The following is a 26,829-nucleotide window of genomic DNA, read 5'->3' as shown; positions in this document are numbered from 1 at the left end:
GCCCCTTCCCCCCTGCAGTGATGACTACTTTTGGGACGGCCCCCCTTTTGTTTTTGCCCCACGCGCTGTCCCCGGGCCAGCGCCCCCTCCCAAGTAGCCGGTCACCAGTGGGTTGAGCACCACGCTCCACGCACCTGTAATGAGCCCCAGCTTCCGCCAGCAGCCTCCGATGCTGGGGTGCAGGAAGCCAGCCACGTTGGAGGCATTGTAGGGTCCCAAGCAGAGCAGCAGCGTGAGCAGAGCCCCGCCGGCCACCCAGGCCGCCTTTAGCTTCCGTCTGTGGCTCAGGCCTGAGCGGGCCAGCGCCCGGAGGCAGCCCGCGTAGCAGAAGGCCGTGATGATCAGGGGCAGGAAAAAGAGCAGCAGCGAGAGGCTGAAGCGCGCGGGGCCCGCCGAGGCCGGGTCCCAGGCCTCCAGGCAGACTGGAGAGCCGTTGACTGGCGTGCTGATGCCCAGGGAGCTGGTGGTGTTGTCCAGCCAGCCTCCCGGAGCCTCCAACCCGAAGACCAGCCCCAGGTGACAGAGGACAAGGGCCCATATGGCCACACACACGCCCCAGGAATAGCGTGGCCTCCGGGCAGCTTGGTAGCCCAAGGGGAAGGCGGCTCCCAGGTAGCGGCCGACGCTCAGGGCGGCCAGGAAGCCGGCGCCCGCGTAGAGAGGAGCGAAGTGGACCAGGGCGAAGGCAGGACAGAGTGAGGTTGGCAGGGGCCAGGCTCCCCCGGCCAGGGCCTCCGCCGCCTTCAGGGGCAGAGACGTCGCCAGCAGGAGGTCAGAGCAGCCCAGGTGGAGGGCATAGACCAGGCTGGGGGTGAGGCGCAGCCGGGCGTGGGACACGGCGCCTGCGATGGCCAGGGCGTTGAGCGGGAAGCCCAGGGCGAAGGCGGCCATGTAGAGGGCGAAGGAGAGCTGCGGGGGCAGGTCCATGGGGCCCCTCGTGCGCGCCACTGGCTCCCTGCCCTCAGGTCTCAGGGCCCGGGAAAGGGGGCTCCCAGAGTCACAGACTGGTTTCAGCACTTGCTCAGGGTGCGAGAAGCCATCCAGTGGGATAGCTGGGGAGACAGACGCCGGTAGGGGGAGGCGGCCTGGATTAGAAGTGAGGACCACTAGCCGTCAGTCCTCTGTTTCCTCTCCACCATGTGCCCCCTTAAAATGAAGCGAGCGATCGCGGTGTAACGGGAGGAGATGGAACACAGGCGCGCAGGTCCCGGAAGAGGGAAGGCCTCTTGATTTCTGAGACTCTGGGGAGACAAGCAGTGGAGAGAATTCAGAACAGAATTGAGGGACTTCCCCGGCGGCCCAGTGGTTAAGACTTCGCCTTCCAATGCAGGGGCTGCGGGTTCGATCCCTGGTTGGGCAGCTAAGATCCCACATGCCTCGTGGCCAAAACACCAAAACATAAAACTGAAGCAATATTGTAACAAATTCAATAAAGACTTTAAAAATGGTCCACATCATAAAAATCTTTAAAAAAAAGAAGAAGAAAAAAATGAACAGAGTTGAACCCGACAGTATGTGTTTTTCTCAGGAAAAGAAGCTAGATTCCTGTGTTCGCACCCCTTCCCCAGTTCCCTGGAAAGAGAAGGAGTTGTTTCCCTACAGCAGGCAGTGCGGGGCTGGTGGCAACGCCTAGCCGAGGGGAAGTCGGGGTGTAGGTTGTAGCAAAGGGCAGGAGAAGGAGGTCGCCCGGGGAGAGTCCAGGGGTAAGCCAGGTCCCATTGGTGTCACAGGGAATGACTTTAGCCAGCTTCAGCGGTTCACCCTAAGCGGAGGCATCTGGGGATCCGGGGAAAAATTGTTGCGGGGAGAGAAGCCACAGAAAGAGGGACTCACCTCTTGGTTCTGCCAGATGTCTCTGAGGCTCAGGAGTCCCCTGAGGGAGGGTGGCCGGGATGGGCAGTGAGCCGGAAGGGAGAGAAGGGCGGGGAGGCAGGGCCATTAGCCTGAGGCACTCACAGCCTGGATGAGCAGCTAATGGGGCATCTCAGAAGGAGGTGAGGGTCCAAGATGATGCAAACACAGGAAGGGGAGAGGTTAGAAATGTGGACTTTTCCTGGGGGGAGTGAAGAGTGCGTAGCCAGCACCTTTTTTTTTTTTTAATTTTTATTGAATATAGTTGCTTTACAATGTTGTGTTAGTTTCTGCTGTACGGCAAAGTGAATCAGCTATACGTATACGTATATCCCCTCCTTTTTGGATTTCCTTCCCATTTAGGTCACCACAGAGCACTGAGTAGCGTTCCCTGTGCTATACAGTAGGTTCTCATTAGTTACCTATTTTATACATAGCAATGTATATATGTCAATCCCAATCTCCCAGTTCATCCCACCACCCCCTTCTCCCCTTGGTGTCCATACATGTGTTCTCTACGTCTGTGTCTCTATTTCTGCTTTGCAGATAGGTTCATCTTTACCATTTTTCTAGATTCCACATATATGCGTTAATATACGATATTTGTTTTTCTCTGTCTGCCTTACTTCACTGTGTATGACAGTCTCTAGGTCCATCCACGTCTCTGCAAATGGAACAATTTCGTTGCTTCTTATGGCTGAGTAATATTCCATGGTATACATGTACCCACATCTTCTTTATTCATTCCTCTGTTGATGGACACTTAGGTTGCTTCCATGTCCTGGCTATTGTAAATAGAGCTGCAATGAACATTGGGGTGCATGTATCTTTTGGAATTATCAGCACCTCTAAAGAGCAGGGTTGGTGGTACAACCAGAACGCACCTTTATTCCATCCCCACCCCTGCCAGCCCGTTCAAACTGGCTCTGGGGGCTTAGTCTTCTCTACTCCTGGACGAGCTCGTGGGCAGGCCCAGGCTCACTCCCAGATAATAAAAAGTCCCTCTAGTCACCCGTACCATCTCCACTTGGCATTTACTATGTGGGATAATGAGATCATCATTCCCAGTTAGAGCTTCTACTCTCCCCCCACCTGCACAGGCCTTGGGCTCCTCCATCCTCCCTCTCCTTTCCCCTCTGACCTGATGACAGTGGTTTATGACCTTCCCTGTGTTGACAGGAGGGAGAGGAGGAGAGCCCTGGAGCAAGCAAAGTCGAGTTCGGCGGCACTGAAGTACCCGGGCTGTGGTCTCCACCCTGCCTCTCTCTGGGCTGCACAGATGTCAAAAGGGACTCCTCCCTGGGGCACTTGTAGGGACATCGGGTGGCGCGTGCCTCCAGCTGGTCGCTTAACTTTCCTCTCAGGCCCTGAGAACTTGGTCATTCACCACTCTGTTGGGGTCATCCTGCCCTTCTAGGGAGACCTCCTGAGATTTAAAGCGGCCCTAAGCTGTCTCTGTGATTCTCTCTCTCTGTCTCTGACCATGCACGTGTCTCTCTATCTGTCTGTCTCACTCCTGCCTCAGGCTGACAGTACAGTCTCTCTGGACTTCAGCTTTCTTGGGTGTGTGTGTCAGTCACCAGGCTCCTATGTCCTCCCCAAACTCCAAGTCACCCAGAATAAGCTTCTCTGAGTGGTTCCCTGGAAGTGCTTCCCACCAGGCTTCCAGAGCAGGCAGCCTGAGATTCTCACCATATCCACTGCTCCCTCCAAAGAAATGATCTCATTTCCTTTTCATACCTCAGGAACCAAACTGATTCGTGGTCACCCCCCTTCTAAGTCCTACATGTGTCGTCCAGCACCTCCCTGGGAATGTAGAAGAACTTGTGACCTGTTGTTTAGTATTTTGTCTTTGGGAAACACTGAGAAACTGACAGAACTGAGGAAAAGTCAACAGGAGTGCCATTTCACCTCTTGTGACAAGCATTTGGTAGATGAGCAAAGTTGGGTGCAAAGGGAGACGGCGGGGGGCTTCCCTGGTGGCGCAGAGGTTAAGACTCCGCTTGCCAGTGCAGGGGACACGGGTTCGAGCCCTGGTCTGGGAAGATCCCACATGCCACAGAGCAACTAAGCCCGTGCGCCACAACTACTGAGCCTGTTCTCTGGAGCCCGCGAGCCACAACTACTGAAGCCTGCACGCCTAAAGCCCGTGCTCCACAACAAGAGAAGCCACCGCAATGAGAAGCCTATGCACCGCAACGAAGAGTAGCCCCTGCTCGCCTCAACTAGAGAAAGCCTGCGCGCAGCAACAAAGACCCAACGCAGCCAAAAATAAATTAATAAATTTATAAAGGGAGACAGCAGGTCTTCAAGCTCTTCTCTGTTTGGCCCTCCCATCTGGCAGTTCAGGTGTCTGCCCAGTGTCCCCTGCTCCGAGGGCCTCCCTTGATCCCTGCATCCAAACGGGCCCCTCCCCTGCTCCAGCCCCTCTGCTTTCATCTTGCGTTGTGGTTTCTTCCAAGCACCCAAGACTCTGCAACATCAGATTTGCCGGCTCCTCCACTAGAATGTTGGTCAGTGAAGGCAACGCTTTCTGTGTGCTTTGTCCACTGCTTGTTGCATACATAGCAGGGGCTCAGTGAGTCAGATGGATGGCCAATTGTCTAGGCTCCAAGAGGACGGTGCGGTCCGGGGCTGGGTCGGGGGCTGCCTGTGTTCTAGCCCCAGCGCTGCCCAGCCACCTGCTGTGCACACCTCAGCAGGGCCTGATGACAGCCATATCTCTCGGGCAATTGGTCATGAAGTAGGCTGATATCAGCAGTCAGGCTCAGGTCCAGGATGGGAAGTCACCCGCTGGTTGCCAAGGAGCCCGTGCCAGGCCTCATCAGGCTGGCGGCTGCCTTGAGGTCCTTCAGCTCCTAAAACCCTCTGGACGCCTAGACTAGAGACCCCCAAGATTAGGACCATGTTGTATCTTTTTTGTACCCCAACAACTGGCTCTGTGGTGGATGCAGTGGGAGGTGTTCAGTAGATGTTTGCTGAATAAATGGTTGAATGATACTGGTCCCCAGACCCTTGCCCTCTCATTTCAACAGCTCTCAAAGCCTTCCCTTTCTCCAGAAAAGTGGATGGTGCTCACAACAAGTCAAACCAGGGAATTCCCTGGTGGTCCAGTGGTTAGGACTCGGCACTTTCACTGTCGGGGCCCGGGTGGAATCCCTGGTCAGGGAACTAAGATCCTGCAAGCCACGTGGCGTGGCCAGAAAAAAAAAAAAAAAGATGTCAAACCAGGGACAAAGTAGGTTGATGGGGAAATCAGTGCCCCACTCCTTGGGCATCCCAAGGACAACCTCTCAGAGAGCATCTGGATCGAGCAGATGGGAAAGTAGGGCAGCCAAGGAAGGCGGTGCCTTCAGAGCGCCCACCACAGGCCGGGAATTTGACTGTCATCTTGATGAATGATTAACCACAGGTTTCTGCCCTGAAGGAGAATGGGCCTTGGCCCCTTGGCAGAAGCAGGAGAACAGGTGGAGAGAGAACAGACGGAGAAGCGGAGGAGAAGCCGGAAGTGCCTCTCTGGCAAGTCGGCCAGGGAACATACTAGAGAGCTAGTGGGGGTCACGGGGGGAGGTAGAAAAGCTGAGAGGTTCCTCAAGGTAGCTGGCCTTCGAGAAGGCAGGCAGCTGTGGGCTGTGAAACGACGCAGCAGGGTCACTTTTGAGAAGTGCTGTGAGTAATGCGTTGGCTTCCCCTTTTTATGGTCTTCAAGAGATGCAAATCAGATGGGAATGTGGTTTTTAGGGACTTTTGGCTATTGCGTTAATCTTCTTATAACATGACATAAGGTTATACCTCACTTCCTTTCTCGAACCACCTGCATCTCCCTGTTACAGACGAAGAGACTGAGGCTCAGAGAAGCCGGTGAACTTTGCCCAAGATCATTCGGCTGGTTGAGCAGAAGAATCGAGACTCAGACTCTGTCTGTGACACCAGCGGACTCTTGGCAACAAGACGATGGACCCTCCGATATGGTGATTTGCTCGTGAAGTCACCTTTCCCCTCTCCCCAAGCCCCAGCATGCCTGCCCCATCTCCCTGTCCCCACTCAGACTCTGCAGACTGGAAATCATGCACTGGCTCTTTGCCGTGGCATCTGAGCCATGTTTATTGTGTAGCTCTGGGTCTGTTACACGTTTGCCCACATCAGTGTACGTCTCAGACCACGAGACCCCTGAGGAAAGGAGTCACAGCAGCATAATCCTGCCGTGGAATGCCTCTTAGAGAAGAAACCAGCCCAGGGCAGTGCCTCTACCTCATTTTGGTTCCTCTTTCCCTGGGCTTTGCCCTGGGGTCAAAAATTACGCATAAGATTAGTGAGTGCAGTTATCAGAGCAGGGGTGAGGTGTCAAAGGGATGGGGAGAGAGACCAATACAAATAATGACCAGCTGATCCCCGCAGGGACACAGCCAGCTGGGGGGTGGGGTTTGGGAGTGGGTAGGTGGTGGCAGAGGGCTGGGAAGGGGCAGGGGGATTTGTACAGCTCAGGGTAGGTATTTAGATGAATTTCTGGGTGAGAAGGGGAGTGGGAAAGGACCAGGGACAGACCCTTTGGAGGGTCGGGGTTACCAGTGCTAAGAAGGAAGACTGTCTCTGGACCATGTACAAAGTTCTCTGCACCAACTGGGGTTGCAGTAACTGTGACCGTGCGTGTGTGCTCGTGTGTGTGTGTGTGTGTGTGCGTGCGTGCGTGTGTGTGTGCGTGCGTGCGTGCGTGCGTGTGTGTGTGTGTGACTTCGCAGCTGAACAGCAGAGGCTGAGAAAGTTCCAGGACCACCCTGGCCCCTGCGGCCCCTGTGGCACCTCCACCTCAGCTGGTTTGGCTCATCAGTGCTTGAGGGTCACGTATTCCACTCCTTCCTGGGCCAGCGGCGGCTCCCCAAACCCAAAACGGACCAGCTCCGAGTAATGTATCCCCTCGTCTTCTAGGACCTCTGGAGTCACGTTCTCATAGTCGCCCTGAGAAAGCCACATGGTGGTGAGCGTGGCCTCGCGCTCACCAGCCTCCCACAGCCCGCTTCCCCTGTCCCTTCTCTCCTCGGCTCCACCTGGGGGTCCAAGAGCCCAAGCAGGAGTCCTCTTGTCTGGAAACTGGCTGCAGCCGGCCTCAGACTGGGAGGTGCCTGCCCTGGGTCTGACCTCACCCGGGTCTGGGCAGCCCTCCCCGCTGCCCAGCCTCTGCCAGCACTGAGCCCACCCAGGCTCTGGGACTCACAGCCGAGGCCAGGTCCCGTCACTTCCCCACCTTCCATAGCCCTGCCCTCTTACCACTTGACGCTTCTGCACCACAGAGTAAGTGACTGTGTCGTCCCTGTTTGGGGAAAGTCCCCGCGTCTCTGAGGTCCCTGCATCTCTGAGAGGGAAGGCAGAGAGATGACCACAAATGAAGCCTTTTGCATGAAATCTGCTCCTTCTTCCAACTCCCCTAGACCCTAAGAGCACCCCCAGCCTCTCAGCCCCTTTGTATCATGCCTAGTGCACACAGCAGGGGCTGATGTGTCAAATGAGTGAATGTATGTACGTATGTATCGCAAAGTCCCAACCTTGGTGATAGAGACCAACTCTGGCTGTGCATGCTCCTGGTTTGTAGGAACAGATCCAATTCCCGAGACCGTTACCAGGGGGGTTGTTATGGAGCAGGTTACCAGGGGGGTTGTTATGGAGCAGGAATGAGGAGATGAAGTACGGGCCTGGCACAAAGAGGGCAGGCGAGACACGAGCTCTTCCCCCCACATCCCTCCCAGGGTGCAGGTGTCACCCCCCTGGTGCCCTCAGTACCCAGGTCTCGGTGCATCAGTCTCGCCAAGAGGAAAGCGCAAGGCAGCGTAGCTGACAGCATCTTCCATCACTGGATTGTAGCACCCCAGGGAGTGGGGGCCTTCAGCTTGGGGGATCCTTCGAGCCTGAGAGGAAGACAAGGTTTCGGCCCTTACCACTCCTCTCCCGGCCCTAGCTCCCCCGCCCCTCGTACTCTTTATCACCCTTCTCTACTTTGTTTCTTTTTTTTTTTTTTATTTGACACATAGTTGATTTTCTACTTTGTTTCTTTCTTGACTTGAAGCTCTGCCCTGCATTTCATCTTTCTCCCATCCTACCTTTACATTCCTCACAAAGAAGCTCTGTCCGCTGGAACTTTCCTGAAGCCCCTGCTGTCTCTGAATCCTCTTCCAGCTGAGAAATAAAGCCCCACTCAGGGAGGATGAAGAGCCTGGGAAGAGGACCCTGTGGACACGGCATGCTGGGGGCTGCAGGATTGAGTAACCGGGGTCGTTCCCTGTGATGGGCGGAGGGGGAGCAAAGGTGGTGGGCATGGGAGGAACTCACCTCCGCTGAAGCTTGACTCCCCAGATTGCCAGGAGGAAGGTGGCCAGGCACAGCCCCACTCCCAAGGCCACTCGCCTGCTGATGGTGGCTGAGCTATCTGATAGAGAAAGGAGGTATGTCAGTGGATGTCACTGCCTCAGTCGGGTAGCAGGCCAGCTCTGCCCTGTGATCTTTGCCTGGGAGGCATCCTTGGCTTCTCTCTGCATAGCCACGGTCCTTCTGGCCTGCGGGACATCTCCTCCCTGCCCAGGGGGTGTGGTGCAGAGTAAGAGGGAGAAGCCAGCCCTGCCCTCTGGATGTCTCATTAGGAGGGAAGGGCAGCTCTTTCTCAAGAGGAGCTCCTGCTGTGTGACAGACTCGGGCACACACAGAACACGTAACCCTCATAAGTGGTACCGCCTCTTCAGAGGGCAGCTTGGCCATGCTTAAAATCACTTGTCCTTTGAGCCAGTCAGTCCGTGCAGGAACCTAGCCTACAATTCTCTTCGCAGGTGTGCCCAGAGCAGGAGACTGCACCCAGCCTTGAGGAGGGCAGTGGGCACATAGTTACTCGACATCCGTACACGGGACCGCAGTGCACCCTCAGCAAAAGAGTCAGGTCTCCAGGGTGCCTGCAGAGGGGAGACCCAGGGAACGTGTTTTTATACAATGTGTAACTGTTCCAAATGACCCCCTCAGGCTGGCTCCCTTTAACACCAGCTTTGCCAGTGACAATCCTCTAAATTTAAAGCCATGGCTCCAATCATTAACCTGAAAAAAGCACGATAAATAAATATTTTCCCCTGTGTTTCCAGACTCTTCAGACACCCTGTATATGCACAGATAGAGAACAATCTCCAAGTGCTGTTATTACATGGAAGAAAGGGAAGTTCAGGGCAACGTGTGAGCTCTCCCACGAAAGAAGGATATATGGACATAAATAACAAAGTTATTATGTAAGTAACAAAGAAGTAACATAAGTAACAAAGAAGGGTGTATGGACATAAATCCCTACAGGCCTATGGGTGCACGTACAGAAAAGTCTCTGTGAGGGGCCATATCCAGCTGCCAACAGCGAAAGCCTCAAGGAAGGGAGGGGGTAGAGTTCTCAGGGAGCAAGAAAGGAGAGGTATCCGTCCTTCCACTATTTACCCTTTCATGCTGTTTTAGTTTTTTACCATGTACTTGTATTGTCTTTAAAAAAAAAAAAAAAAAAAACCACTAAAATCTCAAAAGGTAGAAACAAGCAGCCTATCAAGGGTGAGACAGAGGGAGAGGCAGAGAGAGGGAGCCAGGAGGAGCTCAGGATGGCTGGAAGGTAGGGGCAGCCTGAGTCCTCCTGGGGCGGCGAGAGACTGAGCGGGGAGGAGGGAAGACGGGGGAGCTGTGTGTGGATCAGGGGCGCCTCTGAGCTCACAGGCTGCCCACTCCCCACCCTCCGTGCACTCGCCTGACAGGCGGGTGGGGCAGGGAAGGAGCGCGAGCGGGGAGGAGGTCTGGAACGCACTCCGCAGGAGTGGCCAGGGCCAGAGAAGAAGAGGGAAGAGCCCTTACAGTAGACAGTGAGGGTGGTGGGCGGCGACTGGCCCCGGCCTAGCCTGTTGGTCCCCTGGCACCAATAGGCGCCTGAGTGCTGCAGCGTCACAGGGTCCAATCTCAGCGTCTGATCATAATGGCGGAGGTCTTGGTTATTCCAGTCAAACCACGTGTAGTGGGAGGTGGGAGGGTTGGCGTCACTCTCGCACGTCAGGACTGCCTTCCTCCCCTCCACCAGTCTGTCTTTCGGGCTGATGGACACACGCAGGCTCCTGGGTGCATCTGTAAGTAGAAGCGAAGTCAGGATCCAGGTAGCCAGTCACCTGCCCGTCTCCGCTCTCAGCCTCTGGCTCCAGCCACTCACACAGCACTTGGAGAACCCAGGCCTTAGACGAGGTCTGTCCTATGGAATTGTTGACCAAGCAGTGGTAAATTCCAGCATCTTCTGGAGAGATGGCGTCAAAGCTCAGTTTCTTTCCTTCCTCCAGAAGGATTCCATTTTTCTTCCAGAAGAAGCGGACGTCCGTGGGGCGGCTACTTAAGAAGTCACATTGGAGGAGGACCGGGTTCCCAGAGCGAATCTCATTGTGGGGAGTGACCTGGACGCTGACATCTTTGGGGGCATCTGGAGAGCAAGGACCTCAGGCTGACCTCTTGGGTCTCTTCCCCGCTTCCTGTTCCCGAGAATTCCTCTCCCCTTGGCCCTGAGGCCTGACTCTCATCCCTCAATTCTCTGTGAGGACTGTGGTTCAGGCTTTGGTCTCCTCACCCTTAGAGCCCCGCACCCCAACTGGGCCACCCCCCAGCTCCCCCGGCCCAGGGCACTCACACTGGACATCCAGGTTGACAGGGGGAGACCACAAACACCACTGGTTACAGGCTGCGCATTTGACTGGCCCTGTGTCCCAGGCAACTTTTCGAATCGTCAGCCCAGCAGGTAATAGCTGGTCCTGGAAGCCTAGGTGATTCCATTCATATCGGGTAACTCGGGGATTACTGGAATTGTAGGTACAGGACAGGATCACGCTGTCTCCTTCTCGAATCGGTGTGCGGTTTTGAATCACTGTGATTACCTCCTTGGGGGGATCTGGAAGAAAACCAGAGAGATGGGTGAAGAAAAGTCAGCCGCCCATAAGACCTGTTCCTTCCTGCTTCCTCTTCCCCCTTCCTGTGCCGTGCATTCACGCAGTTCCTCTATTAGCCGAGGGAAGGCTTGTGCTTCCCTCTTGCCTCTGAGGACAGAAACCCTGCCCTGGCCATTTGGCCTGGTTGTGGTTTGAGACAGGATGGTGCAGTGGTTAAGAGCACAGCTCTGGGCGGAGTACGTGTGGTGCCGTGCGAGGCAGGGGCCACTGTCTGTGGGTCTCTGCACGGGTCTGGGGCGCGGAGCCGGGTCACTACAGTAAGGGTGTTAATTTAAAAAAGAAAAAGAAGAGCGTAGCTCTGGATCCAGACTGCCGGATCCTGCCCCTTGGAGTTGTGTGACCATGGGCTGCAGGCCTCAGTTGACTCATCTGTCAAATGGGGTCTCGTGAGTAGCTAACCTTGTGGAATCATTGGAGGATGCGGTGAGAGGATGCTGTTAGAGCCCTGTGGTGTGTGGTAAACACACAATACACGTTGCTGCTGCTGTTACCACATACCCGGTGTCTAGGTTTCAGGATTTGGGCATCCGCATCAGAGTATCTGGCCCCGACTATGACATCCCAGGGTCCAAGGATCAAACCTAGGGATTCTCTTTGTCCTGGGCTCCCCTCAGTGCCAAGACTCACTGTGTTAAACAGGGTCTGACAACCGAGAGGTAATGAAGCATTTGGCCCCAGTTCTCCTCGAAAATGTCAGGACCCCTGCAGGGACTCAGCCACTGCCGAGTGACGCCAAGTCTCCACGTCCCTCATGGGACCCTGGCATCTTGCCATTCATTCAAGTCAACAAGCATCTACTGAGCACCTCCCACGAGCCAGGCCCTGTCTGGTACTAAGGACACAGCTGTGAACACAACACCCGCCCCAAGAAGCTTATCTGCCAGGAGCCCCTGGTTTGTGCTTGCTGGCCCTTCGCGGACTCATCTGCCTTCCTCCCGCCCCCAGAGCCATCTCCTCCCTCCAGCAGCTCTGCGACCACTCACACTGGACTTCCAAGTCAGCCCCCTGGCCAACTTCTCCAGGACCAAGACTATTTTCCGCCAAGCAGGAGTACTCCCCAGCGTGCCTGAGGAGGACCTCTGAGATCTGGAAGGTCCTGTCCGTCTTTCCAGGCATTTCTAGCCCATTGTAGTACCAGGTGTAATTTGTTGGAGGAGGATCGGCCAGCGATATACAAGTCAGCTCTACTTTATTTCCTTCCTTAGCTGGCGAGGAGAAGATCTGAACGCTGGAAGGTTCCGGAGCATCTGGAAGAAGAGGCCAAGGCCGGGGGGGTTGGGGGTGGTGGTGAGCGGAGGCCTCTGGGGCTCCCCTCCCGTGGGCCTGGAAGGCGCCCCTGCTGACCCCCGGCCTGGCCCCTCCCCAGCTCCCAGCAGGCTCACAGTGTACTTGGAGGTCCACTGCTTCCGACTTTTCTGAGCCCACATCGTTGTGGGCCTTGCACTGGTACTGCCCACTCATCTTCCTGGTCACCTGGGGCAGAGTGAGCGTGGGCGTCTCCTCCCCCAGCAGCGGGGCCCCGTCCCTGAGCCAGGACACACCCTGGTGCCGTGGGTTGCTGCTGACAATCTGGCACGTCATGGTCACAGACTCGCCCTCTGTTACAGTGGCTTCTGTGGGACTGACCTGGATCTTCAACTTTGGCGCGTCTGGAGGAGCAGAGGGGCAGTGAGGGAGGGGATAGGGAATTCTCAGAGGGTGCGAAGTGCTGAGAAGTTGCGGGGCTTTTACTCTGATAAAGCAGCGGCCTATACAGAGCGGGCGAGGGTGCGTAGCCACTCACTGTCACCCTTGTCAACAAGGGTGGGCTGGTCCAAGCACCAGGTGACTGACCGTCACAGCCTCCCAGCTCGGTTCTCTGCTCCCCACACCCCAGACCCTGAAGGTCTGGTCTCCACCAGCAGCCAGCAGCATTCGCAGGACTGTCCATCAGACCTTGCCACTCTCCTGCTTGAAACCGTTCAGTGGATTCCACACAGAGAAAAATCCAAAACCCTCACTGCCGCCCATGAGATCTAGTGTCCCGGTCCCTCTCGGCCTTCCTTTCCTACCACTGGGCCCCTTGGACGCAGTGCCAAGCTTGCTGGCGCCTTGCTCTGAGGCAGACACACCAAGTTCCTACCTCAAGGCCTTGGACTTGCTCTTCCCTCTCCCTGGAATTGTCTTCTCACAGAGATATGCCTGCCTCAGGCCCTCCCTTCACCCAAGTCTCAGCTCAAGTTCAGCCTCCATCCCTCACTCCCTCTGTCCTAGCCCTGCTTTATTTTTTCGTAATACACTTAGCACCACCTACACATGCGTCCTCTATTTCCCTTTTCACCTATCTACTCTTCGTCTCCCTGACTGCAATGCTAGTTCCACGTGGGCAAGAACTTTGCTCACTGCTCTATCCCCGGCAGCCGTAGTAAGGCCTAGTAGGTCCACAACAAATATTTATTGAATGAATGAGGCACAAAAAAATGGTGTGAAAAAATTCTTCACCCCGCCCCCCCAGGGGAACAAAAAAACCTTAACCAGGTGATCAGGTCATGGTTTGAGGATAGATTATTTTATTCTGAATCAGGTGTCCCCTGAAACACCGGAGCTGACGATGGGAACGGTGGAGGAGGGGCCGCGGCTCTGCCTGGACCATTCCCAACAGCGCGTGCCCACAGACCCATCACGCTCCCTTCTGTGTGGGCCCCTGTTACCCTCTGCGGGGGTGAAGGGATGACCGGACCCCCGGACCCCCCACAGAAGCACTGGGGAGACTCACGCTTCACATCCAGCCACACCGTTTCCTCAGAGAGTAACTGCTGCTCCGTGGGGTCCCAGAGCTGGCAGGTCAGGTTCTTGCCATGGTGAGTCCACTGCGGCTGGAACGTGAGAGTGCTCTGGGTGGAGACAGTCTTGGTGGACAGGCAGGTGGAGGTGACCGCAGGCTCCTCCAGGGACCACTGCAAATGAACCTGGTACTCAAAGCAGGCGAAATTCAGCAAGCAGGTGACAGTGACATCACGGAGCTCCCGGATTTCTGGAGGGAGCTCAATGCGGGGCGGAGGAGCCGTCTCTGCAAAAGAGCAGGGGCCACGCTGGAGGCCTGGGAGCCTGGACCAGCTTTAGATGCTCTGCCCCAAGTAACCCATCAGGAATCCCTGGCCCGGCCCGTCCACCTCTCTCTGGGCCTGCCTTTCTCTGCTCGGCCGAAACACCCTCTGAAAGGTCTTGTGAAAGCTGATCCTCCTTAGAAACCGTGTTTTACGTTTTATAAAAGTTACTTCATTCACACCCCCCTGGTGTTTGCTTTCTAAATGTTTTCCAGGCCACTCCCCCCCGCACTCCTCAGTGGATTTTACGCGTTTAGTTCAACATGCTTAGCTTGGAGGACAAACCTGCATCTGTCCAAAGGCCTCAGTGTCGGAGACCTCCCACACAGCCCTCCTGGAGGGGATTCCTTCCGCGGAGAGGCCTGTGCGCTGCCAGCCCCTGCTCCCCCCGAGGCTGGGCCGCCCTCAGATTGCAGCGTCTGGAGCTTCCTCTCTCACCCCAAACACAGGGCTGCTTAGAACCAGCCACCGAATACACAGGCCGTGGAATGGAGCGAGCACACTCCCTGGGGTGGAGGCCCCAGACCTGTGTTTGGTTCACACCCTATCCGTGTGTCGTGTAGCCACGAAGGCCTAATTAGAATGAACCCCCCACATTAATACATTGGGAGATTTCACTTGAAAATTCAGATTTCCATCTCTGGAAAAACCGGGCAACCTGGAAGCCAGATTCTAGAATGGGCAGAGGCTGAGTGGCAGGGGAGATGCTCAAGGAGGGATGCGTGCCCATGCTCCAGTTTGCCACGGGTGCCAGTGTTTTGTGGCATCCCCGTCTGGCCTCTGCAGGCAACCTGGTTTGTGAGCTGTCCCAGGAGTCAGGTCTTCCCCACCTTCCTCATTGCCGAGACAAAGGAGCCCATCCTCAGGGCCTTACCAGAGATGTTGAGGCCTATGGGCTCCATCCATTTGTCCTCCTTAGACGTCATCCTCAGCCCCAGCTGACCGCTGTCATTGACTTTCACGGGATTGATGAGGAGGGTGCAGTTGTATCTGCTGTTTCCCAGGAATCGTACCCTTCCCTGACGAGGAGGAAAATCCCTGATTTTTAGGTTCTTATAGAGGATGGTCCCACTGTAGCTCTTGGTGGAGTTGTCGTACTTATAATTGTGGTACACAGTCAGGTTATCTATGGAGTGCCTGTTTACGATACTGTAGTGGCAGGGAATCCAGACGCAGGCTCCATCCCAGGCATAGAGGGTCTTCGGATGTTCAAACGTCCAGGAGGCTGAGTCAGAGAAAGCCAAGTATTCTGGAACCCACCAGAGTGAACAGAAAGCATTACTGAAGGACACTGAGAGCATTCTAAAGAATTTCCTCTGAAGAGATGGGGGGGAGAGGCAGATACACAAAGAGAGAAGTATACACACGCACACACGCACACACACACACACACGCACACGCACACACACACACACACACACACACACATATACATTGACTGTCCCCACCCTGCCCCACATTTACTCTTCTCTGCCCCCATCTTTCCTCCTCCTCCTCCAGCTCCCACAGTCATCCCAGACCCAAGTATCCGCCTAGGCCACCATCCTTACCGAGAAGCAGAAGCAAGGGACCGAGGAGATGCATGGTGCTGTGTCTAGGCGGGAGCCTGGGCCAGGAAGAGTTTGTCTTTAAGCCATCTGGTCACTTACATCTTCCAGACGGCTTTTCTTGCTCACCCACTGAGCTCCAATCCCTTCTCCCTGATTCCGAGAAGACCGTGTCTGGTTGCATGGCAGGATATGGAATTCTGGAAGCTCACAGGGTCTTTTTCTGGATATGCTGTGCCTCTCCCATCAGCCCGAGAACCATGTAAGGCTAGCCTCTCTCTTCCCAGCACTCCTTCCTTTCTTCCATCCATCCATCCAAAATTTTATAAACTTGCTGCCCAGCTCTCAGGCTTTGAGTGGCACCAAACTACTGAGCACCTCGAATGCCAGGCCCTAGGTGACCTGGAGCTTACCTTGGGTCAACTAGCGAAGGGTTTCACATAGGGGAGAGACATGGCCAAAACTTGATTTTAAAGACCGGGAAAAAAAATAACTCTGAAACCAATCATTAAGTATGATGCCAGGAGAGCATTTAGAAGGGTCTGAAAGGACTTAGGAGAATGTGGTCCAAGGGTCCCACTCAGATGCCCCCATGGGCTGGTTAGGAAACAAATCAACCAGGTGGGGACACGTCTTGAGTAAAGGCCATGACTATCTCAGTTCCAGTCAAGTGGGAACGTGGGCTCAGCACTGCCTGATCTTCTACTGTTTTAAAAGAAGTAAGAAGCCAGAGTTTCATGTGAAATGACCTGCTTTGAAAAAAACAAATAAACACGGCGCTGGTCAAACAAAACCTGTCTGTGGGCTAGAGGCAGTCCAAGGGCTGCCGGTGCGCAACCACTGCCCATCTCTATGTGTGGGCGCACGTGCGGTGAGCTGGACCGCCACCTCACTGGACTTTTACATAGAGTTACATTTACATAGAGTTAAATTTAAGTCCCAATTTACATGGTCGTGCCCTGAATGCCTGTCCCTGGGGAGCCAGCAGGACGTGCCAACAGAGTGTGTCTCCTGTCTCAGCACAGACCTGCGTCTCTCCCACCCGCCCAGCCAACAGCTCCCACACGTCGGCGTCCCCTCCCCGAGCCCCTCCGGCTGGCTGTTTATCTCCTCCGGCTGGGCTGCGCGGCTTATGCTAAAGGACCGTTGGGTGTCCGGGACCGGTGTGGGGAAAGCTAGGCCGCTGGCCGAAAGTAGGAAGGGGGTCTGTCCCCAGGCATGGCGGCCGTGCTGGTCTGGCCTGGGCATGGATTAGGGCAGACTCTCCACGCAGAGCTCATATAGCCCTGCGGGTGCTAATAGCGTTACGCAGAAAAAAGTCCTCAAGGTCACGTCCGTTTGAGAGAAGCTGGATTTAAAGAAGTGAAATAGGAGTCTTCAGTGCAGGCCTTTTCAAACCCTTTAACCAGCCGTGTGCACATCATGTATCTCCCAGCATGGGGGCTAGAGTAGAGTACACAACTCATACTTCTTTAGCCATGGGGACTATTTTACGTTTTCCATGAGAAACTTGGCAGGGTTGCAGGGTCAGTGTTCTGAGGGATGCACTTTGGGCTCTGTTTGGGTTTCCACAAGGGCTATGGCCAGGGCCAGGTTCCATTCCCCGTGGCAAAGACTAGCCTCCAGTAGCTGGGCCAGGGTAACCCCCTCTGCCAGCAGCCACCAGTCACACCCTCATTGGGGACCAGCTGGAGAACGCCAGGACCAGTGGAAGAGGGGTGCTTCTCAGAGCAGGGCTGCATGCTTACCCCTCGGAGCTCAAGAGGTCTCTGGAGCGCAAGAAGTGGGCCCCAGGCCTGCGCTTGGAAGGCGGCTGAGGCAGGATGGGGCATGGAACGCTGGGAACAGTCGGCATTGGGCACAAAGGCTCTGGACCCTTGGTCTGCTCAACACGGGCCTGTTTAGAGCCTTGCAGAACCTCAGAGCCGGCCTCCTTGATTCCATTCTTCCCTCCTGGGCACCCAGTGATGCCTCCTGCTCTCAGAAGACTTGCCAGGCCTGGCAAGGGACATGCTCAAAGACCGGGGACTCCTACCTGTTGTCACACAGGCAAGAGAAAGGGAGGGGAGTCCCACTGTGCTCCCAGCCCCTAGAATTGTGCCTGGCACATGGCAGCGGCTCCCTACTTGCTTGTCAAATGCAAAAGAGAACAAAAATTTTTTACCTGATTCCTCATGTGTCTTCTGTCTTCAGGGACCCTGGCAGCATCTAAGAGTGAAAGGGGAAGCACAGCAAAGTCGCCAGTGACTGATTTTCACTCTTCTTGGCCACACCCCCCAGCTCTCTTTGTCAGCAAAGCCACTTCTGGGTATTTATCTGAAGGAAACAAAACACTAACGGGAAAAGATACCTGCACCCCAATGTTCCCTGCAAACATGCAAGCAACCTAAGTGTTCATTGATGGATGAGTGGATAAAGAAAGTGTATACAAAAGAATACTACTTAATAACCAAGAGATCACTGAAGAAATCAAAGAGGAAATTAAAAAATACCTAGAAACAAATGACAATGAAAACACGGTGACCCAAAACCTATGGGATGCAGCAAAAGCAGTTCTAAGACGGAAGTTTATAGCAATACAATCCTACCTTAAGAAACAGGAAACATCTCAAATAGACAACCTAACCTTACACCTAAAGCAATTAGAGAAAGAAGAACACAAAAACCCCAAAGTTAGCAGAAGGAAAGAAATCATAAAGATCAGATCAGAAATAAATGAAAAAGAAATGAGGGAACAATAGCAAAGATCAATAAAACTAAAAGCTGGTTCTTTGAGAAGATAAACAAAATTGATAAACCATTAGCCAGACTCATCAAGAGAAAAAGGGAGAAGACTCAAATCAATAGAATTAGAAATGAAAAAGGAGAAGTAACAGCTGACACTGCAGAAATGCAAAGGATCATGAGAGATTACTACAAGCAACTCTATGCCAATAAAATGGACAACCTGGAAGAAACGGACAAATTCTTAGAAAAGCACAACCTTCCGTGACTGAACCAGGGAGAAATAGAAAATATAAACAGGCCAATCACAAGCACTGAAATTGAAACTGTGATTAAAAATCTTCCAACAAACAAAAGTCCAGGACCAGATGGCTTCACAGGCGAATTCTATCAAACATTTAGAGAAGAGCTAATGCCTATCCTCCTCAAACTCTTCCAAAATATAGCAGAGGGAGGAACACTCCCAAACTCATTCTACGAGGCCACCATCACCCTGATACCAAAACCAAGCAAAGATGTCACAAAGAAAGAAAACTACAGGCCAATATCACTGATGAACATAGATGCAAAATTCCTCAGCAAAATACTAGCAACAGAATCCAACAGCACATTAAAAGGATCATACACCATGATCAAGTGGGATTTATCCCAGGAATGCAAGGATTCTTCAAGATACGCAAATCAATCAACGTGATACACCATATTAACAAATTGAAGAATAAAAACCATATGATCATCTCAATAGATGCAGAAAAAGCTTTTGACAAAATTCAACACCCATTTATGAGAAAAACCCTCCAGAAAGTAGGCAGAGAGGGAACTTATCTCAACATAATAAAGGCCATATATGACAAACCCACAGCCAACATCGTCCTCAATGGTGAAAAACTGAAACCATTTCCACTAAGATCAGGAACAAGACAAGGTTGCCCACTCTCACCCTATTATTCAACATTGTTTTGGAAGTTTTAGCCACAGCAATCAGAGAAGACAAAGAAATAAAAGGAATCCAAATCGGAAAAGAAGAAGTAAAGCTGTCACTCTTTGCAGATGACATGATACTATACATAGAGAATCCTAAAGATGCTACCAGAAAACTACTAGAACTAATCAATGAATTTGGTAAAGTAGCAGGATACAAAATTAATGCACAGAAATCTCTTGCATTCCTATACACTAATGATGAAAATTCTGAAAGAGAAATTAAGGAAGCACTCCCACCTACCATTGCAACAAAAAGAATAAAATACCTAGGATTAAACCTATCTAAGGAAACAAAAGACCTGTATGCAGAAAACTATAAGACACTGATGAAAGAAATTAAAGATGATACAAACAGATGGAGAGATATACCATGTTCTTGGACTGGAAGAATCAACATTGTGAAAATGATTATACTACCCAAAGCAATCTACAGATTCAATGCAATCCCTATCAAACTACCACTGGCATTTTTCACAGAAATAGAACAAAAAATTTCACAATTTGCATGGAAACACAAAAGACCCCGAATAGCCAAAGCAATCTTGAGAAAGAAAAACAGAGCTGGAGGAATCAGGCTCCCTGACTTCAGACTGTACTACAAAGCTACAGTAATCAAGACAGTATGGTACTGGCACAAAAACAGAAATATAGATCAATGGAACAGGATAGAAAGCCCAGAGATAAACCCACACACATATGGTCACCTTATATTTGATAAAGGAGGCAAGAATATACAATGGAGAAAAGACAGCCTCTTCAATAACTGGTGCTGGGAAAACTGGACAGCTACATGTAAAAATGAAATTAGAACAGTCTGTAACACTATACACAAAAATAAACTCAAAATGGATTAAAGACCTAAATGTAAGGCTAGACACTATAAAACTCTTAGAGGAAAACATAGGCAGAACACTCTATGACATAAATCACAGCAAGATCCTTTTTGACCCACCTCCTAGAGAAATGGAAATAAAAACACAAATAAACAAATGGGACCTAATGAAACTTAAAAGCTTTTGCACAGCAAAGGAAACCATAAACAAGACCAAAAGACAACCCTCAGAATGGGAGAAAATATTTGCAAATGAAGCAACTGACAAAGGATTAATCTCCAAAATTTACAAGCAGCTCATGCAGCTCAATATCAAAAAAACAAACAACCCAATCCAAAAATGGGCAGAAGACCTAAATAGACATTTCTCCAAAGAATATATACAGATTCCCAACAAACACATGAAAGGATTCACAACATCACTAATCATTAGAGAAATGCAAATCAAAACTACAATGAGGTATCACCTCACACCCTCACACTGGTCAGAATGGCCATCATCAAAAAATCTACAAACAATAAATGCTGGAGAGGGTGTGGAGAAAAGGGAACCCTCTTGCACTGTCGGTGGGAATGTAAATTGATACAGGCCACTATGGAGAACAGTATGGAGGTTCCTTTAAAAACTAAAAATAGAACTACCATATGACCCAGCAATCCCAGTACTGGGCATATACCTTGAGAAAACCATAATTCAAAAAGAGTCACGTACCAAAATGTTCATTGCAGCTCTATTTACAATAGCCAGGACATGGAAGCAACCTAAGTGTCCATCGACAGATGAATGGATAAAGAAGATATGGTACATGTATACAATAGACTATTACTCAGCCATAAAAAGAAACAAAATTGAGTTATTTGTAGTGAGGTGGATGGACCTAGAGTCTGTCATACATAGTGAAGTAAGTCAGAAAGAGAAAAACAAATACCGTATGCTAACACATATATATGGAATCTAAAAAAGAAAAAAAAAGAAAAAAAAATGGCTATGAAGAACCTAGGGTCAGGACGGGAATAAAGTCGCAGACCTACTAGAGAATGGACTTGAGGACACAGGGAGGGGGAAGGGTAAGCTGGGACAAAGTGAGAGAGTGGCATGGACATATATACACTACCAAATGTAAAATCGATAGCTAGTGGGAAGCAGCCACATAGCACAGGGAGATGAGCTCAGTGCTTTGTGACCACATAGAGGGGTGGGATAAGGAGGGTGGGAGGGAGGGAGACGCAAGAGGGAAGAGATATGGGGATATATGTATACGTATAGCTGATTCACTTTGTTATAAAACAGAAACTAACACACCATTGTAAAGCAATTATACTCCAAAAAAGATGTTTAAAAAAAAAAGAATATTATTCAGCCATAAAAGGATATCTTGCCGTTTGCTACCACATGCATGGGACTGGAGGGAACTATGCTAAATGAAATAAGTCAGACAGAGAAAGACAAATACCATATGATCTCACTTACATGTAGAATCTTTTTAAAAAATGAAAATTGACTCATAGATACAAAGAACAGATTGGTGGTTGCCAGAGGCAGGGAGCGTGGGGTGGGTAAAAGGGGTGAAGGTGGGCAAAATGTGCAAAATTCTGGTTATAAAATAAATAAATCCTAGGGATGTAATGCACAGCATGGCGACTATAGTTACTAATACTGTACTGTATATTTGACAGTTGCTAAGGGAGTAGATCTTAAAAGTTCTCATCACAAGAAAAATTAATTCTGTAACTATGTATGGTGATGGATGTTAACTAGACTTATTGTGGGGGTCATTTTGCACTAAATACAAATACCAAATCATTGTGTTATACACCTGAAACTAATATAATGTTATATGTTGATTATACCTCAGTTTTAAAAAGAAAGTAGGAGTGGCTATAATAATAATAGATAAAGTGGATTTCAGAACAAAGAAAATGACCAAAGCCAGAGAAGGATATGTTATAATAAGGAAAGGGTCCATCCATCAAGAAGACATAGCAATCTAAATGTGTAAGTACCAAACAGCAGACCTACAAAATGTGTGAGGCAAAATCCAACAGAAGTGAAAGAAGAAACAGACAAATCCACAATTACAGTTGGAAAATTCAACACCCACCCTCAACAACTGATAGAACAACTAGACAGAAAAGCAGCAAGGATACATAAGAACTCAACGACACCATCAACCAACAATATCTAACTGACATTCATAGAACACTCCACCCCAAAACAACATAATACACATTCTTTTCAGACATCCACGGAACATATACCAAGATAAACCAAATTTAGGGCCATAAAACAAGCCTCAAAAATTTGGAAATAATTGAAATCACATAGAGTATATTCTCTAACTACAATGGAATCAAACTAGAAATCAATAACAGAAACATCTCCAAACACTTGAAAACCAAACGGCACACTTCTAAATAACCTATGGGTCAAAGGGGAAATCTCAAGGGAAATTTAATAATACGTTGAACTGAAAGAACATGAAAATAGAACTTATCAAATTTGGGGGGACACAACTAAAATACAAGGGGGAAATTTATAGCACTGAATGCTTACATTAAAAAAAGGAAGTCTTGGGAGTTCCCTGGCAGCCCAGTGGTTAGGACTCGGTGATTTCACTGCCGAGGGTCCCAGTTAAATCCCTGGTTGGGGAAATAAGGTCGTGCAAGCCAAAAAAAAAAAAAGTGAGTCTCAAGTCAATAATATAAGATTCCATCTCTAGAAACTAGACAAATAAGAACAAAACAAACCCAAAGCAGGCATAAGGAAGGAAATAATAAATATAAAGGCAGAAATCAATGAAACTGAAAACAGAAAAATAATAGAGGAAATAAAATACCTGGTTCACTGAAAAGATCAATAAAATTGACAAATCTTTAGCAAGACTGACAAATAAAAAAAGAGAAATTGCTAATATCAAGAGTGAAACAGAGGATATCAGTACATATCCTGCAGACATCAAAAAGATAATAAGGGATACTACGAAAAACTCTATACACGTAAATTTGGCCACTTAGATTAAATAGATCAATTCCTCAAAAAGTACAAACTACCACAACTCAATCAATATGAATCAGATAATTTGACTAGCCTTATAACTACTAAGGTAATTTAAAACGTGAAAAAGAAATGTTCAGGCCAATATGGTTTTTACTGGAGAATTCTACCCAACATTTAAAGAAGAATTAACGCCAATTCTACATAATCTATTATGTAGAAAATAGTAGAGGGAATGTTTCCCAACTCATTCTACGAAGCCAGTATTACCCTGAAACCAAACCAAAGCAAAAAAGACAAAGATAGCACAAAAAGGAAAACTACAGACCAATATTCCTCATGAAAATGGATGCAGAAGTCCTTGACAAAGTATTAGCAGATAGAATTCAGCAGCATATAAAAAGAATTATATAACTATAACCAAGTGGGGATTATTCCAGGTATGCAAGTCTGGTTCAAGATTCGAAAATCAATCAATGTAATCTCACATTAATGGGACAAAGAAGAAAAATCACATGATCATATAAATTGTTGCAGAAAAAGCATTTGACAAAATTCACCACCCTTTTATGATAAAAACTCTCTGAAAACTAAGAATAGAAACTTCTCAACTTGATTACCTACAACTGACCTACAAAAAGTACAGCTGACATATTTAACACTTAACAGTGTTGATACTTTCTCCTCTAAGCTGGGGAACAAGGCAAGGATGTCTACTCTCAATCACTCCTATTCAGTATAATACTGGAAGTTCTAGACAGCATAATAAGACAAAGAAAGGCAATAAAAAGCATATAGATCTGAAAGAAAGAAATAAAACCTATTTACAGATAACATAACGGTCTATGTAGAAAATCCCAAGGAACCTACAAAAGAAATTCTAAAACTAATTAGTGAATTCAGCAAGGTTGCAGAATACAAAATCAACACAAAAATTAGTCACATTTCTTTATATTAATAATGCATATGTGGAAGCTGAAATTTAAAATACAATTCCATTTCCAATGGCTTACAAAAAGAAACACTTAGGTGTCATAAATCTAACAAAACATATATAAGACTTGTATCCTGAAACTACAAAACACTGCTGAAAAAAAATCAAAGAAGACTTCTTCAATAAATACCATGTTCACGAATTAGAAGACTAAACATAGTAAAGATGTCAATTTTCCCCAAATTGATATACAGATTTAATGCAATTACTATCAAAATCCCAGCAAGATTTTTTGTAGATATAGACAAGATTATTCTAAAGTTTATACAGAAAGAAAAAAGAACTGGAATAGAAAACATTTCTGAAAAAGAAGAATAAAGGGAGAGGAATCACTCTACCTGATTTAAGACTTATTATAAAGGAATATACAATAAACAACAATAATATAAAAGGCATATACACATAAAATACAATGTGTGGTATTGGTGGGGGGATAAACATGTCGATCATCTGGACAGATTAGAGGACTCAGGAATAGCCCTACACAAGAACAACCAACGGATATTGGATAAAAGAGCAAAAAATGATTCAATGGGGGAAATATAGTCTTTTCAACAAAGAGTGGTAGAACAATTGGATAGCCATAGGCAAAACATGAACCTCAACCTAAATCTCATACTTCATACAAAAATTAACTCAAAGTGGATCATAGACTCGCATGTGAAACATTAAACTATAAAACTTTTAGAAGCTAACATAGGAGAAAATTTGGGGTACGTAGGGGATGATGAAGAGTTCTTAGACATGAGACCAAAAGCATGACCCCTAAAACTCAATAAACTGGACTCCAAAATTATTTTTTTTTTGGCTCTGGAAAAGAGTTTTCTAAGAGAATGAAAGGACAAACATAAACTGGGAGAAAATATTTGCAAGCCACTTATCTGACAAAGAATTCATATCTAGAATGAATATGTAGGGATTTCCCCAGTGGCGCAGTGGTTAGGAATCTGCCTGCCAATGCAGGGGACACGGGAAGATCCCACATGCCGCGGAGCAACTAAACCCGTAGGCCACAACTAGTGAGCCTGTGCTCTAGAGCCTGCAAGTCACAACTACTGAGCCTGCACACCTACAGCCTGTGCTCCACGACAAGAGAAGCCATCGCAATGAGAAGCCCGCGCGCCGCTACGAAGAGTAGCCCCCGCTCGCCGCAACTAGAGAAAGCCCGCGTGCAGCAACAGAGAACCAAGGCGGCCAAGTTAATTAATTAATTAGTTAGTTAGTTAATTTTTAAACAGAAAAAAATATAGAATGAATATATAAGGAACTCTCAAAACTCAACATTCAAAAAAAAAAAAATCAAACAATCCAATTCAAAGATGGGCAAAAAAAAAAAAAGGTGGGCAAAAGGCATGAAGAGACATTTCACTGGAGACGCTATATGGATAGAAAATAATCACATAGGGACTTCCCTGGTGGTCCAGTGGGTAAGACTCTGTGCTACCAATGCATGGGGTCCGGGTTCGATCCCTGGTCTGTGAAGTAGATGCCGCATGCATGCCGCAAGTAAGAAATCCGCATGCCTCAACAAAGATCCCGAGTGCCGCAACTAAGACCCGGTGCAGCCAAAATAAATAATAAATAAATAAATAAACAAATAAAAAATTTAAAATAATCCAATAAAAAGATGTTCAACGTCATTAACCTTTAGAGAAATGCCAGTTAAGATCACAATGAGCTATCACTCCCACACACCTATTTGACAGCTAAAATTAAAAAATAGTGGCAATAGCAAATGCTGGAAAGGATGTGTAGTAATGGAATCTTTTATACATTGCTAGTGGGAATGTAAAATTTTCCAGCCACTTTGAAAAACAGTCTCAAGACAGTTTCTCAAAAGGTTAAACATAGAATTCCCATCTACCTCTGTGATTCCACTCCTAGGGTATATACCCAAGAGAAATGAAAACACACCCACCCAGAAATTTGAACACAAGTGTTCATAGCACATTATTCATAAAAGCCAAAAAACTGGGAACAACTCAGATGCCTGTCAAGTGATGAACGAATAAAGAAGATATGGTGTGTCCATACAACGAAATATTATTTGGCAATAAAAAGAAATGAAGTACTGTAGAGATCCTGCAAAATGATGAACTTGAAAACATTAAGTGAAAGAAGCCAATCACAAAAAGTCACAAATTGTATGATTCCATTTCTATGAAATGTCCAGTAAAAGAAAATCTGTAGAGACAGAAAGTAGATTTAATTGTTGCCTAGGGCTGGGGTAGCGGTGTCGAGAGGAAACCAGGAGTGACCGCTCATGGGCACGGGTTTCTTTTTGGGGTGATGAAATGTTCTAAAATTGACTGTGGTGATGGTTGTGCAACGCTGTGAATATACTTAAAACCATTAAAGGGTACACTTTAAGTAGGTGGATTGTATGGCCAATTAGAAAATGGGCAAAAGACAAGAAAAGACATTTCACCGAAGAGTATACACAAGCCCATGAACGGATGTTCAGCACCACTAGCCATTAGTGAAATGCAAATCAAGACCATGCAAATCACTGCATACCAACGAAACAGCTAAAATAAAAAATAATAACAATATCAAATGCTGGTGAGGATGCAGTGTAACTGGATCATTCATGCATGGCTGGTGGGAATGTAAAATGGTACAGCCACTCTGGAAAATAGTTGGTAATTTTCTTGAAAAACTAATGAAATATTCCTACCGCATGACTCAGCAATTGCGCTTCTAGGAATTGATGCCCAAGAAACGAAAATTTATGTCCACACCAAAGCCTGTACACGGTTGTTCATAGCAGCTTTATTTGTAATAGCCCCAAACTGGAAACAACCTACATGTGCCTCAATAGCTAAATGGTTCAAC

The 26,829-nt window shown here is 48.9% G+C and overlaps 2 protein-coding genes and 1 long non-coding RNA gene across 5 annotated transcripts; 1 reads left to right on the top strand and 2 right to left on the bottom strand.

Annotated features, from left to right (window-relative positions):
* Positions 1-24: 24 nt before the first annotated feature.
* FFAR1 (free fatty acid receptor 1) lies at positions 25-927 on the bottom strand. Its single transcript, XM_068528619.1, has one exon. The coding sequence runs from the start codon at positions 925-927 to the stop codon at positions 25-27; it is 903 nt and encodes a 300-aa protein (XP_068384720.1).
* A 4,403-nt stretch (positions 928-5,330) lies between these two features.
* Positions 5,331-10,463, top strand: LOC137753449 (uncharacterized). The gene is made up of 4 exons (XR_011071483.1): positions 5,331-5,520; positions 5,685-5,822; positions 8,967-9,107; positions 10,198-10,463. It is a non-coding gene; the product is annotated as an uncharacterized lncRNA (long non-coding RNA).
* CD22 (CD22 molecule) lies at positions 6,676-15,502 on the bottom strand. 3 transcript variants are annotated; one of them, XM_068528478.1, is made up of 13 exons: positions 15,469-15,502; positions 14,793-15,167; positions 13,588-13,881; positions 12,215-12,481; positions 11,816-12,079; positions 10,517-10,774; positions 10,052-10,312; positions 9,706-9,969; positions 8,173-8,269; positions 7,944-8,019; positions 7,627-7,751; positions 7,117-7,201; positions 6,676-6,807 (listed from the first exon to the last, which is right to left on the bottom strand). In XM_068528478.1, exons 1-13 carry the CDS (start codon positions 15,500-15,502, stop codon positions 6,676-6,678), a joined length of 2,532 nt encoding a protein of 843 aa, XP_068384579.1. The 3 variants fall into 3 exon arrangements, with proteins under 3 accessions (XP_068384579.1, XP_068384580.1, XP_068384581.1); XM_068528479.1 differs by lacking the exon at positions 11,816-12,079; XM_068528480.1 differs by lacking the exons at positions 11,816-12,079; positions 12,215-12,481.
* Positions 15,503-26,829: the final 11,327 nt, after the last annotated feature.

The sequence above is a fragment of the Eschrichtius robustus genome, chromosome 19, assembly GCF_028021215.1.
Source record: "Eschrichtius robustus isolate mEscRob2 chromosome 19, mEscRob2.pri, whole genome shotgun sequence".
Lineage (NCBI taxonomy): Eukaryota > Metazoa > Chordata > Mammalia > Artiodactyla > Eschrichtiidae > Eschrichtius > Eschrichtius robustus.
Note: the sequence above shows the minus strand (reverse complement) of the source record. Positions and strands in the feature narration are given on the sequence as shown.

Bases quoted from the DNA above. Each gene is read 5' to 3' on its own strand.
- FFAR1 (XM_068528619.1), bottom strand. From the start codon at position 927: ATGGACCTGCCCCCGCAGCTCTCCTTCGCCCTCTACATGGCCGCCTTC.
- CD22 (XM_068528478.1), bottom strand. From the start codon at position 15,502: ATGCATCTCCTCGGTCCCTTGCTTCTGCTTCTCG. The intron at 10,313-10,516 runs GTGAGTGCCCTG...CTTGCTCTCCAG, and splicing joins TGTCAACCTGGATGTCCAGT to ATGCCCCCAAAGATGTCAGC. The intron at 9,970-10,051 runs GTGAGTGGCTGG...TTCTACTTACAG, and splicing joins CTGGGTTCTCCAAGTGCTGT to ATGCACCCAGGAGCCTGCGT.